Source organism: Podarcis gaigeae, assembly GCF_964106915.1.
Source record: "Podarcis gaigeae genome assembly, chromosome: 5".
In the NCBI taxonomy this organism is placed as follows: domain Eukaryota; kingdom Metazoa; phylum Chordata; class Lepidosauria; order Squamata; family Lacertidae; genus Podarcis; species Podarcis gaigeae.
In genome coordinates this window covers 21,720,040-21,739,898 of record NC_139681.1, presented here as the reverse complement: position 1 = coordinate 21,739,898, position 19,859 = coordinate 21,720,040, and the positions used below count along the sequence as shown (strand labels likewise).

Here is a 19,859-nt window from a genome sequence, read left to right as displayed (position 1 = left end):
TCCCTGAGGGAAGGGAACAGGGTGGCAGCTAGTGGAGAACTGGGTGTGCGAGCAAAATGGACACAGTGGTGTGTTGTGCCTGCTGCTGGAAGGCACACAGTAACTGGATATCTGCCCTCTGTCTCCCCAAGATCCAGAGTGTGAATTGCTCACAGCACCCAGAAGAAGGGTAAATAGATAAATCCAATAAATTACTAGAGCAGTTGCATACCCAGTTTCCAGGAAAGAAAATGAAACTTAAGTTTGGAGGGCTTTTTTATCTGTAAGCTGCATTTAGTCCCTATTAGGGACTAAATAGTGTGGGTGTTCAAAAGATCCAAAACCACAGACTAACTTGGAATCACAAAGTGAATGAAAGGTGTCAAAACCACCAGCAATTTATGCTCCTACTATAACTTCCCACTTATTCAAAATAAACACCACTTCATTTTATTAGCTGCTATTTGTTCTGCTTCATAAAACACAAGGTTTCCCCCTCCCTGCTGAAAACCACAGTGGCCTGTTTTTGTCGTTTGTACTATTGGGAAACAGTTCTGTTAAAGAGAGAAAATGGCTGCCTTTGAGTTTCCAGAGTTAGTCTTGTTGACATGTTTGTGTTGTCCTCCTAGTCTTGTTGATATGCTTTGAAGAACGGCATGCATTCTTGCAATATCACCATTCTTCCTACATTTTAGCACTCCTGCACCAAGTCTGCTACTCACCCAACTCAAGTAAAGGCATAATAGAACCAAACAACATCAGATAATACTTAGAGTAAATCACAGTTTAAAATGGCCAACCCATTATACAATGAGACAAGCAAAATACAAAAACATTGAGGGACTAACTGAAATAGCCACCTGAGATTATTGTAGGGATGGCAGTGCCAAAATAACCCAATAGAAATACAGTGGTACCTCGGGTTACATACGCTTCAGGTTACATACACTTCAGGTTACAGACTCCGCTAATCCAGAAATAGTACCTTGGGTTAAGAACTTTGCTTCAGGATAAGAACAGAAATCATGCTCCGGCAGCGCGGTGGCAGCGGGAGGCCCCATTAGCTAAAGTGGTGCTTCAGGTTAAGAACAGTTTCAGGTTAAGAATGGACCTCTGGAACGAATTAAGTACTTAACCCGAGGTACCACTGTAGTCACTGGGGTTTTCTATGGACATTTGCTGCTTGGGGATAAAGAGGAAGATAAAATTCTAGCTATAAACTTCCCACATCAATAGTCACCATCCCTAAGGATGCCAGTTGACCTGTTTGCAACTCATGAGCACCCTATGTAACTGATTTTTTAAAAAAAAATAAAATAAAACAAAACTGTCCAAGAGATCTCTTACTGTGTGACATTCCATAATTTAAATATATAAATTTATTAAATTACCATGATCATCATCATCCACCAAGAGTTCTCAGAACTCATCCACCATGACAACAGTGTTTGAACAATGTAACATCCAACTTCAGCAACACAATAAAATGGCAGTTTCCAAAAACTGACTGGAAAATACTACAAGCATCTCTCTTCAAACAAAACTAGACAGAAGACAGTATTTATCTAGGTTTGGAGAAACATGTCGGAAGAACTCAAACACTAATTTGGTACTCACCTTATTTTAAAGGAGAAGGTGGCAAGACTGATGACAAAAACTGCAGAGGGAAATAGCTCCAAGTCCACCTCCTAGAAAGGTCTGGATGGCAGAACCACCATGCAATGCTGCTGTAAAGAAATGTAAAGTAAGTTCTGTTTTCTGTTATCCATCTTATATTTATAGGTTTTGTTTTCAAGCATTTGGTTTTATTTCAAAATGGGTGTGTGGCTGGCAACTGTGGCTGATGCTAAAAGCAAAAACCACTCAGATTTGAAACTTCCCAACATTCAAAGTTTTGCTCATCAACTGTGAATGGTTTGCGATTGTTTGAAGAGCCAGCTTTCCATTCAGTAAACACATATGTAGCACTGACATTTGATAGTGTTGTGCATGTCATGACCCAGTCCCAGATATTTTGCACAGAGATTCAGAGGCACAAAAATCACAGATGTGGGACATTCACAGTCTACCGTAGGAGTACCACCAACTCCAAAGTGACCCAGTGTCCAATCCAACAGTAGGCCACACAAAGAAGGGGACTAAGGCTGATTCGCCTCTCAAAACCAGGGGTATAGTCTCCAGGAGGGTGATTAGAATCCACAGCTGCACCATCTCACTTCCATAACCCAGCAGAGGACCCAAGGTGGACCCAAGGCCACCTATATTTTGGTAATCTTACATTTTCTTATGCAATAATAAAAAAAAGGGAGCATTTGTTCTTAGAAAGGACATTCTGGGTATTATTTTTTAATTCCTTCCCCTAATACATTAAAACTATTATAGCCTCAAAGTAACAAAGAAATATTTAATTTGCTGTACAGCTAATTTAAAGTCATCCCCACCAATTAAAATAACCCCTATTGAATAATTGTCTGAAGTCTGAGTTGTGTCATCAAGCAACTAAACTGATTAAAACTTGTAGCCCTCATTAGAAGCATTAAATATGTTTTCTGGAGTTGCCAATGCGGGACATGTTGGTGGGGAGATGTAAACTCCTGTAAAAAAAAAAGTTCAGTGATATTTAAAAAGTGGAAAAAACAGCAAAGGTTCTTGTGGAACCTTATAGACTAAGAGTGCACTTTATCGATTCATGGAGAGTTTCTAGACCTAGATCTGCTTTTCTGTAATAATGCCAGGGAATGAGCCCAAGAAACATTTGTTCAACCTCTTCTTCAAGGCAGCCTTTTAGACTCTTGAAAACTGCTATTATGGCTCCCCTTAAATTTCCTCTCTCTATATTAAACACACCCAGACACACCGAGCAATTTTTCTCAGGAGTTCCAACCCTTTAATCATTGCTGTTGCATTGGTCAAATTTCTCTTCGATTTCTTACTCTTCTTAAAACATAAATGGTCATGCAGCTTTATTTGCTCTAGCTTTGAAGCTTGTTTTTGTCTTTGTTTTTTAGACTGTTCCCTGTGCAATTTCCTTTCCCGCTTCTCCTGCTTCCTTTGTTCTCTCTTTAGCCCCTCTTACTTTTTATTATTATTACTGAGATATTTAATTGCCTATATTTGATTTGCCCCATCTAGTAAACTTTAGTAACATTTCAGCACGTCACACATAAAAATAGGGACCTTTTGGTTTACTGTACCGTCCTTATTCTCTGCCTGATCCTAGTAATAGCATATTTCTAGATAATACCGAAGCATTCCTGCATTATCACCATCATCATCATCATCATCATCATCATCATCATCATCACCATAATTTATTTATATGCCACCCATCTGACTGGGTTTCCCCAGCCAATCTGGGAAACTTCCAACAAACTAAAACACAGTTAAGAAATCAAACATTAAAAACTTCCTGAAACAAGGCTGCCTTCAGATGTCTTCTAAATATCAGATAATTGTTTATCTGTTTAACATCTGATGGGATGTTCCACAGGGCAGGCACCACTACTGAGAAGGTCCTCTGCCTGGTTCCCTGTTACCTCACTTCACACAATGAGGGAACTACCAGAAGGCCCTTGGAGCAGGATTTCAGTGTCTGGACTGAATGATCAGGCTTGTGGCTGGAGAGCAAAGCATTACCTTCTCCCCACACCTTTTTATCAATGTGTTTAGTGTCACATCCAGCTAAGGCTATATTCCTGCACACTTACATAGAAATATGGAGGACAGCAAGACAGTAATCCAGGTGTACATACCAGGAAATAAAAATGTAAGTGGAGTAAGATGCGGGTCATTCAATTTTATTGAACATGCATAAAAGAGATCTTTCCTGTATCAGGAAAAGGATATGATATTCATAAGGCTAGTCTTGTATCTGCTAAATCTTTATTGATAAACTAATCCTACCATATCATGTGGGCTGTGTTTTGGGAAGCTCTTGCTCAAAGTTTGATGTTAGTCTTTTCATAGATCCTAAGAAATCTGAAATCTATCTTTATTGAGATAAAACCGGGTATATATTGATATAAATACAATAGGATGCTTAATGTGTAGGGGATGAACTGTAAAAGTGGGTGGCTATTAGTACATTTACTGCTAAAAGCACTGTATTAGTCCCTGGTTTAAACAGTCAACAAAAACTAATAATAAAAAGGAGAAGATGGAGATCACATCTGTTCTGATCTTGAGAAACGGTATATATTCTGGACTAGCCACAATCCATATCTGTCCTGTATCCACTGTGTAATGTCTTATGAAGCGCTGGAGTTTGATGCATTTGCCCCACACTAGCTTCAGTCTGAATTGAGAAAAAGAGTTGCATTTCAAGCCAATTAGGTGTGCACAGCCTAGATCTGGTCATTCTAGTGGTGTCACACACACACACACAGAGAGAGAAAGAGAGAGAGCGCTGTTGTACGTTCCAACTAAAATGTTCCGGTTTCAAGTCCTAGAGTCCCCAACACGCCTACTTAGCCACAAAGGGAAAGGATTAGCACGCAAGTTTTGTTTCACTTTGCAAGCCCAGAGCTCCTCCGGTTAACCACAAGTTGCAGCATGTGATCCCACGTAGTGGAAACCTGTGGGTGTCATGGTTTCCTCCCATGCATTGCCCATGCTGCAATACATTCTCAGCAGTATAAATAAACAAAACCATAACGATGGCACCTAAATGGTACTGTGGCCTAATAACAGCTAAAAGGAACAGATATGAAATTAAAAACACAAATGTCTCCTTTGAATTTATTAAGACATTTTCTGTGAGGTAAATACACATACTTATAAGTCCCAATTTAATTTGTACTTATATCCCTTTGAGGTATGTTGGTGAAGTTTAAACACAGAAAACATATTCGTGACTACAAATTTAAACTAGTTTCCAACGTGGTTGGTGCTCAGCCAAGATAACCTGGGAAATGTGGTACTATGAAGGGGCACAAAAGAAAAGGACTTCACCACCAGCACCAAAACTACCATTGCTAGTTGCTGGGGGCAAACCATGCCAGTTAAACCCATTTTAAAGCGGTATCAAAGTGGTTTAAATTTAAGGTGCAGAAGACCCTAAACAGAAAAAAATGGTGCTGCTATTGTAATGCTATCAGTTCAATTATGTGCTTGATTAGTACATGATTGTAAACATTTTGGTGTGGGGCTTACCAGTAACTGGAGACAAAATGTGTATACAAATCCCAAGCGTAAACCTGATTTTTTTAAAAATGGGAAGGCATTTCAGATCTGTTTTTCATTTCGCTCCACAGGCCTGTTTTCAATTGGGCTCTGTTTATCAGCTTCTAGAGGCCAAGAAGTTGGAGATCCATAATCTGATAGAGCAATTGTTTTTTCCTTGGGTTTTCTGTATGTTTGTTTACTTTAAAACAGACACCGGGTATCCCAAATTTGATTCTAGCAATGGCACTGTGGAAGGGTGCTTAACTCAATCCATCTCGAGTCATTTCCTCAATGAAGAAAGCACTCCAACCTACCCCTCAAATCTGATGTTAGTCAATGAGGGGAGTATATGCACTTTTAAGATATGCTGTGTAGTAGATTCTACTATACAGAATTGTATAGAAACGTAAGCAAACATAGAAACGTATGCAAATCTGAAAATTACACACAATTTTTATTATCGAACAGAATGAGAAAAAACAACAACCCAAATCGCAAATATGTGTAGAGCAAAGTTGGTTGCCAAAGCAAATATTTTAGTCAGTAAAGATAGCTGTGGGAACCACTGATATAAAAATAGAAAAATATACACTGATTAGCAGGGGATTAGAGAATTTGCATTGAGACTGAGCAAAGAAGCCAAGCTCTCAGTTTAACCCATTGTCCTTTGCCTGTGACAAGGATATGCGTTTTAACTCTGTCACGCCTTTTAGGTGCACTGAATACAAAGCCACTCATGAGTTTCAAGTTATCTAGTCTTCACCAATATGTTTACACTCTTTCCTTTTATTAATGATAACAAAGGAAGTGACTTTACCCCCCAAATTTAGGCAAGCAGCAAGTCCCCAGAGGTTGGGCAGGATTAACATGAAGCATACAAAAGCTTTGCTCTAGGGGAATCTTTGTGGAGAAAACCCCATCAATTAAAAAATGACATTTAGAAGAAGGATTTGAAAACTTCAAATTTTGCCAGCAACCTTTAACAGAAAACCAAGTGTTATTTTCTCATAGGAGCTTCTTTGTGGGCAGTAAGGGATTCACCTGAACCAACCATTTTGCACAACAGTCCAGGAGTGTGTGAGGGAGTTTCTGTTTCTCCCACAGCCTTTTCTATCATGGAGTGACAGTGGCAATTACACCTCACATTGGAAATTGCCCCAGCGGCCATCTGAAGGCCCTCTCATTTTTTACTAGTAGAGGTGTGGTGTGGTGGCACTCAAACAAGGCGCACAAAACCACTCTTAGATCAGGATTTCTGTCTTGACTCCTAGGAGCCAAGGCAGTTCTGGCTCCCTGGATATTTTTTGAGGGTGCCGGGCCGCCCTCAATATTCAGAGGATGTCACACCAGGGGCCCCAATCCTCTGAAGAAGCTGGTGCCTCTGTATGCATAGGTGGGAAAACTGATTTTTCAATCCCAGTTGTACAACAAAACATACACTCAGTTCCTATGGGTCTATGTACATAATAGTAGCCTGTTATAATGAAAAAGAAAATAATAGATATAATAAATTGGGGGGTGGGGTAAGCTGAATAAAAAGGGATGGGCAATGGAAACCAGAAAAGGGAAGTCAAGGCATTCTGAGAATCCTAAATGAAAAGGCGATTGATATGTTTAAATGGAAATATGCTATGTAAAATTTAATTAAAAAATAATAATTAAAAAGCAGCCTGTTGGTTCAGGCAAGTGTGCCATCTAGTCATGACTCCAGTTCTCAGAAAGGTTCTGGCTCCCACCCAACACACACAGACAAAGGCTCTTGCTCAGAAGGAAGGAAGAAAATTTTATGCAGGCAAGGAGTGATACAGGCTCAGCAGCAGAGACATTGCTCAGGAGACACAATTCAGGAGTTCAAGGACTGGACAGAAGTGACAAAGATGTCCCAACAAAATGACAAAGTGTCCCAACAAGTTCCCCCACCCTTCCCGCTAAGCTTTTAAAGACAATGCATGGCGTCTTTCCACCTAGTGGGAATATTGGGGTGGCAAGTGCACACTCTGTCAGTGCTAATGGGTCTGCTCCAAACTGCAGATGTGGTGGCCTGGTTCTAGATGACAAGACTGTACCCTCCTGCTCAGACTCCTGCTCGATCACTACCACCTCTTCTTCAACCTGCCCTCCCTCCAAGCCCTCCCCAGACTCCACTGAGGATTGCCGCTTAGCCGGAAGGACAGAGGGGAGAGCTGACATCCCTTCTCCCCCTTACAAACTGACTCCAGCCAAGATTCACCCAATTCAGTCCTCCATTTCCTCCTCCTCCATCAGAGCCTGCCAACCCAGTCCAAATCCTGACAGTGCTGCAGTGCTTATAATTCACAAAACATGGTACAATATAACGTAGAAATCAAATACAATTACAACACACACTGGCTCTCAAGAAGGAATTTTTGTGGAAAGTGTTACGTCAGGATAGAAAAAAACACACACTGATTTTGCGAAGAAAATCACTAATCATTTCGTGCAGTAAGGATTTGTTACATCAGTGAAGCTGCTGGCAATGCTGACATCACAAAGGATGGCACAGTCGGGGTAGCTTAGGGAACAGAATAGGCAGTAGGATGGCAGGACCCTGAGGAAAGAGTGGGGTGGAAGGAAATCTGATAAGGAAGGGGAGAAAAGGAGGCGAGACTGAAGGAAGGAAGGGACCTGGAAAAAGAAACAGTGGAATGTGGCTAAGAGAAGCTGGCAGGTAGGAAAGGCTATGCAGAGGAGTTTGATAGTGGTGGTTGTGATTGATAAAGTACAGGGGCCACCTGAAAGATCTGCAGTGGCTTATAGCACTTTTCCTGAGTATTCACATTTCACATACTTCAGCTGTCAGTGTGACAACCCTCTATTACTATCTTCATATTGCAGAGGAAGAGGTGGCCTACAGCCACCTAGTGAGTTCTTAGCCAAGGTGGTAATTTGAAGCGGGGACTTCCCAAAACAGGCTTTGAGCAGCTGCATTACACCAGAACGCCTCGAGCTGCAGTTGGGAAGCACGTTGCTTAGAGATATTTACTGCAAAATCTACATGGTTGTCGTCCCCCCCCCCCCCATTGAAATTTGCTGTGTCTATTTCTCCATGGAACCCATACAGCCCTTTGAAAGAAACGCACCGGCTTGGAAATTTGCCCGCAAGAGGGTGGTGCTGCCAACTGATTGTAACATGGGAAGCTGTCTGCCATATACGGCATCAGATCATTGGTCTGTCCAGTTCAGGACTGTCTGCATGAGGTATGGAGAGCCTGCAGCCTTCCGGATATAGTCAGCAACAGTGACCATCCCCTGGCTGATGACCATGCTGAATTTGCAAATCAATAGCAAATTCTGACTGCAGGGGCCACCAGCATCCTCATTATACAGTGTTTGCACACAGAATATGCCCAGACCCACTTGCAGTCCATTGGAAATTCCGTGTCAGGTAATCAGCAGACAAAATGATGTGGAAAGGGTTTTCCAAGGTAGGAAGCTATAGAACAAGGGCACGTTTGACTGTTCATTTAACACGGTGGTTTTCACAGTTTAGAGAACTGAAATTCCTTCTACTTGTTTCCCCCGTCAAGCCAAAGTTCATTTCCCTCCCCCGTTTATCCCAGGCCCTACTTGGTAATGAGATGCAGCGAGGGGGCACAAGCTGTAACACAGAAGGAAGCGCTGGCAAAGTCTTCAAGAGTGTCAGCCTCCCCCTCCAGCTCCCACCTCACCCACCCACACATCACAGCCACTCATCTGACATCACGAGAAGCTGGTGTGGGTTTTGTTCCTCTGTGTAATTTCCCCTTTCTTTTTTACTTGGTGGAGCACGGCAAAAAAAAAAGAAAAAGGGAAAGAAATTGCTAAGCAGTTAGTATCTGCAATGCATTTGCTATGCTCCGCGGCGCTGTCTGTGACGAGATAGCGTTCTAAGTGGCAACGTGGGAACCACAAGGCTCCAGTCCCTAGGTTTTTCTGCTTTGCACATCAAAGGCTAAAGAAACATGAAATGGAACAGCAATTCCATGTGTTCCTTCGTAGTTGCACAAAGCTAAACACGGTGTGATGCAGGTCCCCCTTCCTGCCTCTAACTCACGGAAGGATGAGAAGTATGCAGCTAATGGTAGCGCGAGAAGAAGCGAAGGGTTGTTTATTTTGCCCCCAATACTTAATTTCTAACAAGAAAGGTACTGGAGCTCATCTGCCCTGGAAGAACCTGCCTTTAAGTCCTAAGCGAGTAGGGACAGATGACAGTAAGTCAGTGGGGAAAAGTATTCCCTGTGCATTCAGAAATATCTACTTCACATTTTTCTCTAGACTTAGCCCTAGTTGTTGGCACCCATCTGTCTTGTGATACGATGGAAGAGTGCAGCTTGCAGGGAGAATTCAAACTGTTGGGGAGTTACAGTGCCTGCTGTGGCTGTAGTGATTGATACAGGAGAAATATGTTTTGTTGAAGCTGGGGCAGATGAAGGTATTTGGTTGTGCTGCTGCAGATGCACCATGGCATTTCTTCCCTCTGCATTCCTAACAGCAGTCGTTCCTCCTCTGCTCACTGCTATGACCTGTCTGTCTGAAGGCACTGTGGTCATCTGCAAGGGATTCCCATACAATAGGCTTGATGTTGCTAGCCTTTATGTCACATTTTCAGACACCTTTCTACTGCAGAGTTGGTCTGTCGATGGGCCTGGTACCTGAAGCCAGCTCCCCATAGAGATCCTTAGGAATCCTGCCATCTTCCATTCTGTGAACATGACTAAGCCAGCCATAGACGTTTTGCTGAAACAGGAGTGTGAACGTGCTGGAAACGTTGAGAGAGCACATCTTTGTTTGAGACTCTGTCCTGCCACGTGATGCCCAAAATCTTCTTGATGCAGCACATGTGACCAAAAGAGCCCTAGATTCTTGGACTGGATCAATCCTGTGGGGTTCAACTGGCTGCATCCACACAGGATCCAATTTGATCCTACACTGTGCTGGTTGCAGCTCTCCTTTTGTGCAGACTTTTAGCTGAGTGGGAGGCTCTGATCCTGCACAATGCTGGGCACACACATTCACAGAACATTTGTAAGGGCTTTTGAAAATTCTTAGCCCCATCCCTGAATTGTTTGGGGGATGAATCTGGGATGGGTGGGACAACACAGGACAAATTGCCCTGATCTGGGAGCCATAGAGTGGTCTTCTTCTTTGGTGATCATTCGTAGCTGAGTAAGATTGTGTTCCAAAAACATGGTTTTAACAGTAAGTCCATAAGTGACTATGAAGGCCAATTCTGGACCCACACATCTTTCCACTGTAGGGACATAGGTTTCCAGGCAGGAGTTGATAATGGTGAGGGTTTGTCAAGCATGCCTTCCTCTTAGCACGTTTCTCCCTTTCGTCTTGAGTTTGAGCGTCTTCAAAGCCCATTAGAGTGGCACCACAGCGTGAATCAGCGGTCTATGCACATCCCTTCTTCACAATATAATCTTCCAATGAAGAATGTCCAGTGAGGGCTCACATTTGTGTATGACTCGTCACAGAAATAATATCAGAGAGAGGGAACTTTCAAATCACTGTGCAAAGCAGGCTTTTCAGTAGAGACAAATCAAGCATTCAGATGCAATACTCAAATGCAGATGCATTACTGTATATGATATACGTATACACATATAATAACTAGTGCAAATCCTTTACATCTTCCAGATGTAAATTTCCAGTATTTCTTATACATGCAGGTCCCACTTTATGCAGGTCTCACTATGCGAAAATTCGTCCCTAAACCTCGCTATATGCACTGCAGATTCCATGGTTGGAAATGCATTAGAAAATTCCTCATAGGAATGAATAGAAATCATCAGCTCATGAAACAAACACTTGCCTGATAAAAGATTACCAGGGAATGCACCGTGTTCATAAAGCGGGACCTGTGTGTATTTGTAAAACTTTATACATTTCTTGCGTCCCCTCCCCCCAAATGGCTTGATTAACAATTTGATAAGAAACATAGTTCAAATAGCTTTGTATTCATGTAATTATCCCTTGAAAAGAGATTTTATGAAATGATTTTTAAAAGTTTAATAAGTCTGTTTCATCTTGCACTGATTAAGCTGTCTTCTGAATCCTAAATATACTTTATGTGAAAGCAAGCTTTGTGACTATCACTGGGACTGACTTTCTTGTTTAGGCACAAGGTGTAAATATATTTGTGACTGCCATCTATCTATCCATTCATCCAACAGACAATAGCAGGCTATAGCATTGAAGCTTATAGGAATCTAAATCTTCTAACATGAAAATTAAGAGCCTTATCCAGGCCAACGCTTGTATGTATCACTTGGACACAGAACTGGGAGACAGGACCGTCTTTACCCAGGGGTGCAAGGGTTGCAGGGCACCCAGGTACCAAATTCTGGGGGGTGCCAGGCGCCCACCGCTGAAGCCGCCTAAGCTCTTAACTATCTACCTGTTATGAAATAATAAATAATTTTGATCAAGCTAGAAAAACAAAATACATATATACCTAGGTATTACCAAAATGCATACCTACTGTTTCACTAAAGGACTTTTGACTTTATGCGCTTATTTACCAAAGATGCGCCGTGCCAGCAGCAGCACTTGTCATTCTCAATGGTGCCATGCACGCAAAATTAACTCTTACATCAAAATATTATGTACGTATTGTGTTGAGCTGCTATGCAGCAGAGGGGTCCACAGCATCTTTGAATACTTACAAGTTTACTTATAAGTGTGGTAGTGTTAATTTGGGGGCTAAACTAAATTTGGGGGCACTGGGTGGATCTTTGCACCCCAGAGGTGCAAGGACTTGTATATCATAGAATGACAGAATTGTGGAGTTGGCAGGGATCCCGAGGGTCATCTAGTCCAACCCCTTGCAATGTACAGATCTCCACTAAAACATCCATGGTGATGGCCATCCATCTAAGGAAAAAACTTCCAGGCACAGCTGAGGCTTGTTATCTTAGGCTTGTGAGATCTGGCTCACTTGCAGTGAGCGAAAATGGCCTCCAAGCAGGAAAGTGGGAAGCATTACAGATATGAAGTTCGCAAGCTACAAGTGACTGGCATAGAAATGTGCCAGCTTATTGGTTCATATAATAAAATAAAATGCTTTATCTTGCAAAAAGTTGATTCCCCTGGCCCAAACAAGAAATGTACTTATCTATCTATCATCTATCTATCTATCTATCTATCTATCTATCTATCTATCTATCTATCTTATTTATAGTTCCCCCTTCATTGAAAGATCCCAGGGTAGAAATACACAGCAGGGATAAAACATTATATAATAAAACCCAATTTTACAATATTCCAACTTCAGCGAAACAGGCAGCAGACTACGGAAACAGTCAATAAATCAGCAAGCCTGAGTGAATCAAACCCCAAAAGGCATTGATACAAACTTAGCATTTATATAGTGCATTTTCCCAACATCTCTCCCCCCCCCTTAATTAAAAGCAAGCACAGGGAACCTCCAGCCCACTTGCCAAATGCAGCCTTGAGCTGGCCCATGGGACTTCCCTGGGGCCACAGTCTCTCAACCTTTAAGATATTTTGTCTGGCTTGAATGTCTCTGTGCTAATGCCTCTTGCTTGCCTTTGTAGAGGATGGAGAGATGTGGGGGAGGGTGCAGAAACCTTATGACTTTTATGTGGCTGCATTGTCTCCTTCTGGTACACCCACATAGTCCATCTGTCTTCCCCCTCACCCAACCAAGGCAGAAGGGAACAATTTAAGTCAGGGAAACAGAGAGAAGCAGGACAGGTTTAGCCTTTCGTGTCGTGACTCCAATCTCAACTAGGAGCCCTGTTGGCTGCTTTTCACCAATGCAAAGATGTCGAGAGATCCAATTGCAAATCTCCCCCATGCCGCCTTGCCTTGTCCTCAGAATGATTCTGTAGACTGATCAGCATTCTGAGAGAGAAGGGCCTGCCCAAGGCCACTAAGCAAATTCACGTCAAAGGCAAAACTTGAGTGATCACAGTTCTGTCGCGACGTTAGACCAGCTCTCAGTAAGCAACGCAGAAGCAGAGAGTGATGTCACATTTTTGCTTTTACTTGAATTTTGCACAACTACGGCTACAGCCTCCAAACCCCAAAGAACTCTTTGGGAATTACTTCTGACTAGATATGAGTTGGCCAGTCAACCAACTGAGAAGGATAAATGGAGCACAAGTTATTTTGGAAAGCAGAGGTCCTGCTTGTGGTGTTGTGCCCTGGTCTTTCCCCACTGCCCCCTTTCTTCCCAGCGGCTGAGAGATTAAGAAGGTGAGAAAGGGAAAAGGCCAAGTCCCACGCATTTAGGGGGGACAGGAGGGAGAGTCTCTGGAGCATTTTTGAAAGCATCAGTGCTGATTTGCAAGCCTGGTTTGGTTTTGGTTTGGTTTGGTTTGCTTTGCTTTGCTTTGCTTTGCTTTGCTTTGCTTTGGCTCCCAGTACATTTCTGATCAGGGACACGGGTGGCACTGTGGTCTAAACCACAGAGCCTAGTGGCTTGCGAATCAGAAGGTCGGCGGTTCGAATCCCCGCGACGGGGTGAGCTCCCATTGTTCGGTCCCAGCTCCTGCCCACCTAGCAGTTTGAAAGCATGTCAAAGTGCAAGTAGATAAATAGGTACTGTTCTGGCGGGAAGGTAAACGGCATTTCCATGTGCTGCTGTGGTTCACCAGAAGTGGCTTAGTCATGCTGGCCACATGACCCGGAAGCTGTATGCGGACCAATGCCAGCTCCCTCAGACCATAGAGCAAGAGGAGTGCACAAACCCAAAGTTATCTGCGACTGGACCTAACGGTCAGGGGTACCTTTACCTTTACCTTTACCTTTCCGATCACAATTCAAAGTGTTGGTGCTGACCTTTAAAGTCCTAAATGACCTCGGACTAGTATACCTGATGGAGCATCTCCACCCCCATCATTCAGCCCAGACACTGAGGTCCAGCTCCGAGGGCCCACTGGCAGGCTACAATTGATGGTGTATCCTGGAGCTTGCAGTGCATGAATTAGACTTCGGAAGACCTTGGACACTGTTTGTACCATCTGGTAAAGAAAGATGTGATGGAGGAGACCTGCAAATCCATCTACACATCTCTATCTGGCAGCCTGACTGACACTGAGGCCTCTGAATTTCCTCAGGAATGGAAAAGGAGAGAGAAACATCAGCTGTGGCTTATTGCCATCCCCTCTTCCTTTTGTGTGTGTGTTTCTTTCCCCTCTGTTTGTGCTGTGGGTGGTGGTTGTTGTTTTCCGTGGATGCTTGTGGCAACAATTCATACCACTCAGGGTGAGAGGCTGGATGCTGGGGCAAAAGGTGTTAAGTTACTCAGAAGCCACAGAGAGTCTGTAGACACAGAGTAGGTCCTCTTCGTGTGAAAGGCAGAGGAGGAGGTAAAGAAAGTAAGTTAAAAAACCGGGGTGGGAATCAATGCACTGGAACCATTGATTTTTCTCATCTGTTTAAATCTCTTTGGATGTCTCGTGTTTGCTTTTACCTAGGCATTTTGTTAAATTGGAATTTTAAATTCTTGTTATTGTGGTTTTGCTAGTTTACCATGTGGCAGAACTCAAAACAAAAAAAATTCCTTCCAGTAGCACCTTAAAGACCAACTAAGTCAGTTCTTGGTATGAGCTTTCGTGTGCATGCACACTTCTTCAGATCTGAAGAAGCTAAGGGATATCTGAAGAAGTGTGCATGCACACGAAAGCTCAGGTATCTGAAGAAGTGTGCATGCACACGAAAGCTCATGCCAAGAACTGACTTAGTTGGTCTTTAAGGTGCTACTGGAAGGAATTTTTTTTGTTTTGACTATGGCAGACCAACACGGCTACCTATCTGTAATGTGGCAGAACTGTTAAATTTGTGTTTATTGAACCTCTTTATGTGAGTTTATAATTTTTGTGTGTTGTTTTTCTCCGTTTATTTTATCACTTTGTTCCCCACTCTGGGATTGAAAATATTCAATGAAGAATGGGCTATAAATACTGCAAGTAAATAAATAAATAGGTAAAATACCCCCACACCCTTTCCTGTGCATGTGGAAGGACTATGGATGAGATGGAATCATAGAATTTTGAGTTGAAAGGGACCGTGAGGGTCATCTAGTCCAACCCCCTGCAATGCAAGAATCTTTTGTGCACTGTGGAGCTTGAATCCACAACCCTGAGATTAAGAGCCTCAGGCTCTGCTGATTGAGAATCTCTGCTGCTTCATCCAGCCCTACTGCTCCACAGCCAGGGACTAGGATTGCTCCCTTAGTTTTATAATTTGAGAACAACAAAATGTTTATCATTGTGGTGTGTGAGGGTGTCTTGGCTACTACAAGGACTCCAAAAGAGGCAGGTACCCTGAATCTCAGGAAGCAATTTGCAGCCCCCCCTTTCAGGCCACAAGAAAGGCAAGTTTAACCACTACTTCAACATCCTCAAGGGCAACTCTTTCCTCCCAGAAGCCTCAGTGGCAATTATACACTTCTATAGGGGAAAGAGGAGCAATTGAAGACATTGTAGGAGTGACAACTAAGCCTCCTTTGCACTCTGGGTCACTCTTGCGATCCAAGCCTGCTCTTATCTACTTAACTCCATCTTGAGTTTTGCATCTTGTTCACATGTGGTGGGGAGGGAGAAAAGGTGAAGAGTATGGGTGTCCCTTCTCCAAGTGTGACAAATAAGCTTTTATTTCTAGTTAAAGGAATATAAAGTGAATCATCATAAGATGCAGAAACCAAATTGTCTGTGTGCAGATAATGCTTTCAAGTGGTACAGCCCAATAATGTATTATTGCATATTTGTTAGGTTCTGCACTGAAGTTTTCACCTTCTAGGGCTGGCCCTACCATTAGGCAGAGTGGAGAATATGCCTCCTGCAGCTGATTTGGGGTGTCATGAGAGGGAAGCAAATAGTGGGAGTAGGAGTACAGTGGTACCTCAGGTTAAGAATTTAATTTGTTCTGGAGGGCCATTCTTAACCTGAAACTGTTCTTAACCTGAGGTACCACTTTAGCTAATGGGGCCTCCCACTGCTGCCGCCGCGTGATTTCTGTTCTCATCCTGAAGCAAAGTTCTTAACCTGAGGTACTATTTCTGGGTTAGCAGAGTCTGTAACCTGAAGCGTCTGTAACCCGAGGTACCACTGTAGTCGCATTTGCAGGGAGTGAGAGGAGTACTTGTGTCCCGGATGCCAAAATAATTATTCTTTGGTACTTTGCACCTTGGCTTGCAGGAAGATGGAGAGGGGGGTAATAACCATTTGTTGCTTCACCTCAGGCAGCAAGATGTATAAACTGATTGAAAAGATGGGCTCCCAATTCTTTTTAAAGCATTAACAATTATACACATACATGCACGCACACGTCTTGAAAGGCACATTTGAGGTATGCTGTCTCATTTGTGAATGTTATCCTTGAAAAGGCTTCTCTTTCATCTGTTGTTCCCATGACAGCGGGCTCCTTTTTTTTAGACACACTTAGCATCTCTGTTCTGCATTGTGCTTGCTGATTAATGCCCCAACCCTTCACCTTTGACCTGCGGAATAACAAACCATAAGGCAAACGCTCACAGCAATCACACTTCCAATTGGCCTTTCCTGTGCCGGCATATTAAGAGAAATTGGAGGTTGTGTGGGAGGGAGGGATGATAGATGCTTCCCTTCTAACCCTGCCAGCTCAGATATGACCAAAAAGGACATGCTATGGATTCTTTCAGATGTCTCACCTGAGCAGTTCACTGACAAGGGGTGAAAGATGACAGATTGCCGTGTGTGAATGGAGGATGTCCCCGCAGAACACCAGATAACAAAGTCCAGGAGCAATACACACTCACATCTTCCCTTCTAGCTCAGTCAGTAGAGCATTAGACTCTTAATCTTGAGGTTGTAGGTTCAAGCCCCGCCTTGGACAAAAGATTATTGCATTGTTTGGAGTTGGACTAGTTGTCCCTTCCAACTCTGCAATTCTACGATTTTATGATAACTCCCTTTCCCAGAGTTGTTGAAGGTTAGAGCTCAAAGAACCAGGTATTATTAAGGAAAGTGGATGTCATCACTTTGATTCGAGGTGCTGGTGGGAGCATTGTGGCAGTTATCATGGGCTGCCACCACCCATGGAAAATGTAGGAGACAAAAAGGGGGAGCTGGGGGAGACTTGAGGGGGAGGTGTAGCCAACTGGATTAGATTCATTCGGCATCAGAACAGGCTCCAGCATTTGGTGGGGTAGACCCATGAAACCTGGTGACCAACCCTCACCACATCAGGGTGCACCGTGTTATTAATTAAAATGGTGGCCTTTGGGGGCTGAAAGGCAATAGATCATAAAATTGAATCATGGAATTGTAGAGTTGGAAGGGACCTTGAGGGTCATCAAGTCCATATTTTTATTCTTTATAATAATATCATTGAGACTTCTGCTGGTTAGGGGATCAGGCTGTATTTCTCAGATCCAGCACGATTTTAAACCCCTGCTCACCTACGAGACAGAAAAAACCTCTCCTAAGGATTCATCCATACTTCTGCTTGTTCCATGCCTAGAAACCATAAGTCTGAATGGTATTTTGCTTGTCCTGTGCTTTCTGGTCATGGGTCCAAGTGGTTTTCTGTTTGCCCCACCACTTTCCCAGGGAAAAACCACCCTTTAGTGCAAATATTAGTCTGCAGAAAATCCCACTGACGTTTGCTCCAATTCAGCAGTAAAAATGGGGTTTTCCCAGGGGAACGAGTGGAAAACTGGATGAGCCCTTATAAACATGTAGGATCACATACGCTAAACAAAGGTGCAAATAAAGATGACTGCACTCCTGCAACCCACAGACTTGGCCCCAAAAACCAAACTTATCCTCCTGCTCTTGGAAAATGAAATCATAAATGTGGGTCTGAAATACATTTCCCCACTGCATCCACCTGCTGCACAAACCTGTTCAAGCATGCAACTTGGCTTTGAAACAGTACAGGGAGATTCTGTTTTGAATGCAGCACAAACTCATTCATCCTCAGGGGCTTTTGATATGCCTCTTAGAGTTGCTCTTCACAGTGGGCTTAGCTGAGAAAGCTGAGGAGAAATAAAGCAGAAGCTTGAATGTCAAGTTTCCTCAAGGGGAAAGAGACAAAATGTGTATGGAAGCAAGCTGGATAGATACCTACAAGTGCCCTTACTGGGGCAGCCAGGTGAAAAAGAGGAGAGGACTATGGCTCCACTCCAGGACCTGTGTATTTGCAGTGTGACCCGTATGTTCAGCGCAGGATTTGGTCAAGCAGGCTGCAAAGTGGAGGTCTGAGGTCAGAAAGCATAAAGTGTCCTTATGATCAGGGTATCACCCCCGTGGTTTTCAACTGAGATTACATATCACAGCCTCAAGGTAACTTTTATATCTAATTTGGGGTTTCTCCAAAACATGTTATGGAATACAAAGGGGAGAATTAGGTTACAGCATTGCGTGTTTGTGTGTGTGTGTGTGTGTGTGTGTGTGTGCGCGCGTATAATTTAGAAAATGCAGGAAGCATTTTGGTCCTAGAAGCACTCCTATTTCAAGCTCAAACTAAACTAGATAAGCATGTAGGTAGGTACCTACAGGCTGAACTAACACACACAAACACATCACTCCAGATAACAAATACCTAGTCTGCATGCAATGCCCAGAATCCATGGGAATCAACTATTCTCAGTCAGCAGCACTCTTTCATGCTGTTAGTCACCAGGCAGTCTAATCAGTCACCATAGAAACCACAGAAAACATTTCGCATCAAGCACCCTCCTGGACTAGCATTTATTGCTTTCTTTAATATTGTTGCCTATGCCGTGTTTATTTTATATTTATCACATTTGTATTGCACCTTTCCTCAAAGGAGGAACACACCCTTGTGAGGTAAGTTAGCCTGACAGACAGTGGCTTGGGCAAAGCCACCCAATGAGCTTCATGCAGGCCGAGAGAATCAGAATCCAGCTCTCACCGGTTTCAGTAGCATACGGGCAAGGTAGTGTAGCACCTAAAGTTCATATTTCACACTCAACTATAAGCCACCTACTCTTAGCAGCCCACAGTATCATAGCTAGACACTGGAGGGAGCGCTCAGGAGTGAACATGGACCACTGGTACCAAACTGTATGGGAAACTGCCTTACTAGAAAAGCTAACCAACAAACCGAAACTGACACAGGGAGAAATAGAAGAGGACGTCTTCACCCCTGTGTGGCTCCCCTTTGTTACACACACAGCCCAACAAGAAAACAACAATAAGCCACTGACAGCATATGAACTGATATGGCTACACACACACACACACACACACACACACACACACACACACAAAATTTAGTCAACTGAAGGCAACCAACCATGCTCTGTGCCCCCCAGCCTCTCTCAATGCCAATGACAACTAATAAATGAATAGAAAGAGAACCTACCCACGCGACGCTGACACAAGAGCTTTGCACATATACTATGTAAAACAATGAAAGTTTACTACCCCCTCTCCCCCGGTTTCTCTCCCTGCCTCTCTTCTCCCCAACTTCCTACTGCATACAACATTAATGTCTCACATTGAATATAACTGATCTGTAGAAAGGTCGTTATGATCTGAAAATAGAGACAATGTATGTACTTTTGTAACCCAAGAAAATCGTTCATAAAAGCTATATTTTTAAAAAAAACCTGTGAAAGTGCCATCTGCATTATGGAGGCGATACTGTCTTGCCTAACAGGGTTTCCTCAGTGTCAGGACCAGAGAATGTGACCTCCCAGGGCTCTCTGTGTGGCTGCCTTTGGGACTCTCCCTACA

The 19,859-nt window shown here is 43.1% G+C and overlaps 1 protein-coding gene across 3 annotated transcripts in view; it reads left to right on the top strand.

The window, feature by feature from the left end:
* Nucleotides 1-19,859, top strand: part of RASGEF1A (RasGEF domain family member 1A) — a 222,600-nt gene that overhangs the window by 129,199 nt on the left and 73,542 nt on the right. The window contains exon 2 of one of the 3 annotated variants that reach the window (XM_083740475.1): nt 1,609-1,723. The exons of 1 other annotated variant lie outside the window; for it this stretch is intronic. In XM_083740475.1, the coding sequence (XP_083596601.1) occupies nt 1,682-1,723 (42 nt within the window). In that variant the 5' untranslated portion in view covers nt 1,609-1,681. Of the gene's footprint in view, nt 1-1,608; nt 1,724-7,664; nt 7,832-19,859 lie in introns of those variants that run through there. One more of the 3 variants, XM_083740478.1, reaches the window with a different exon arrangement.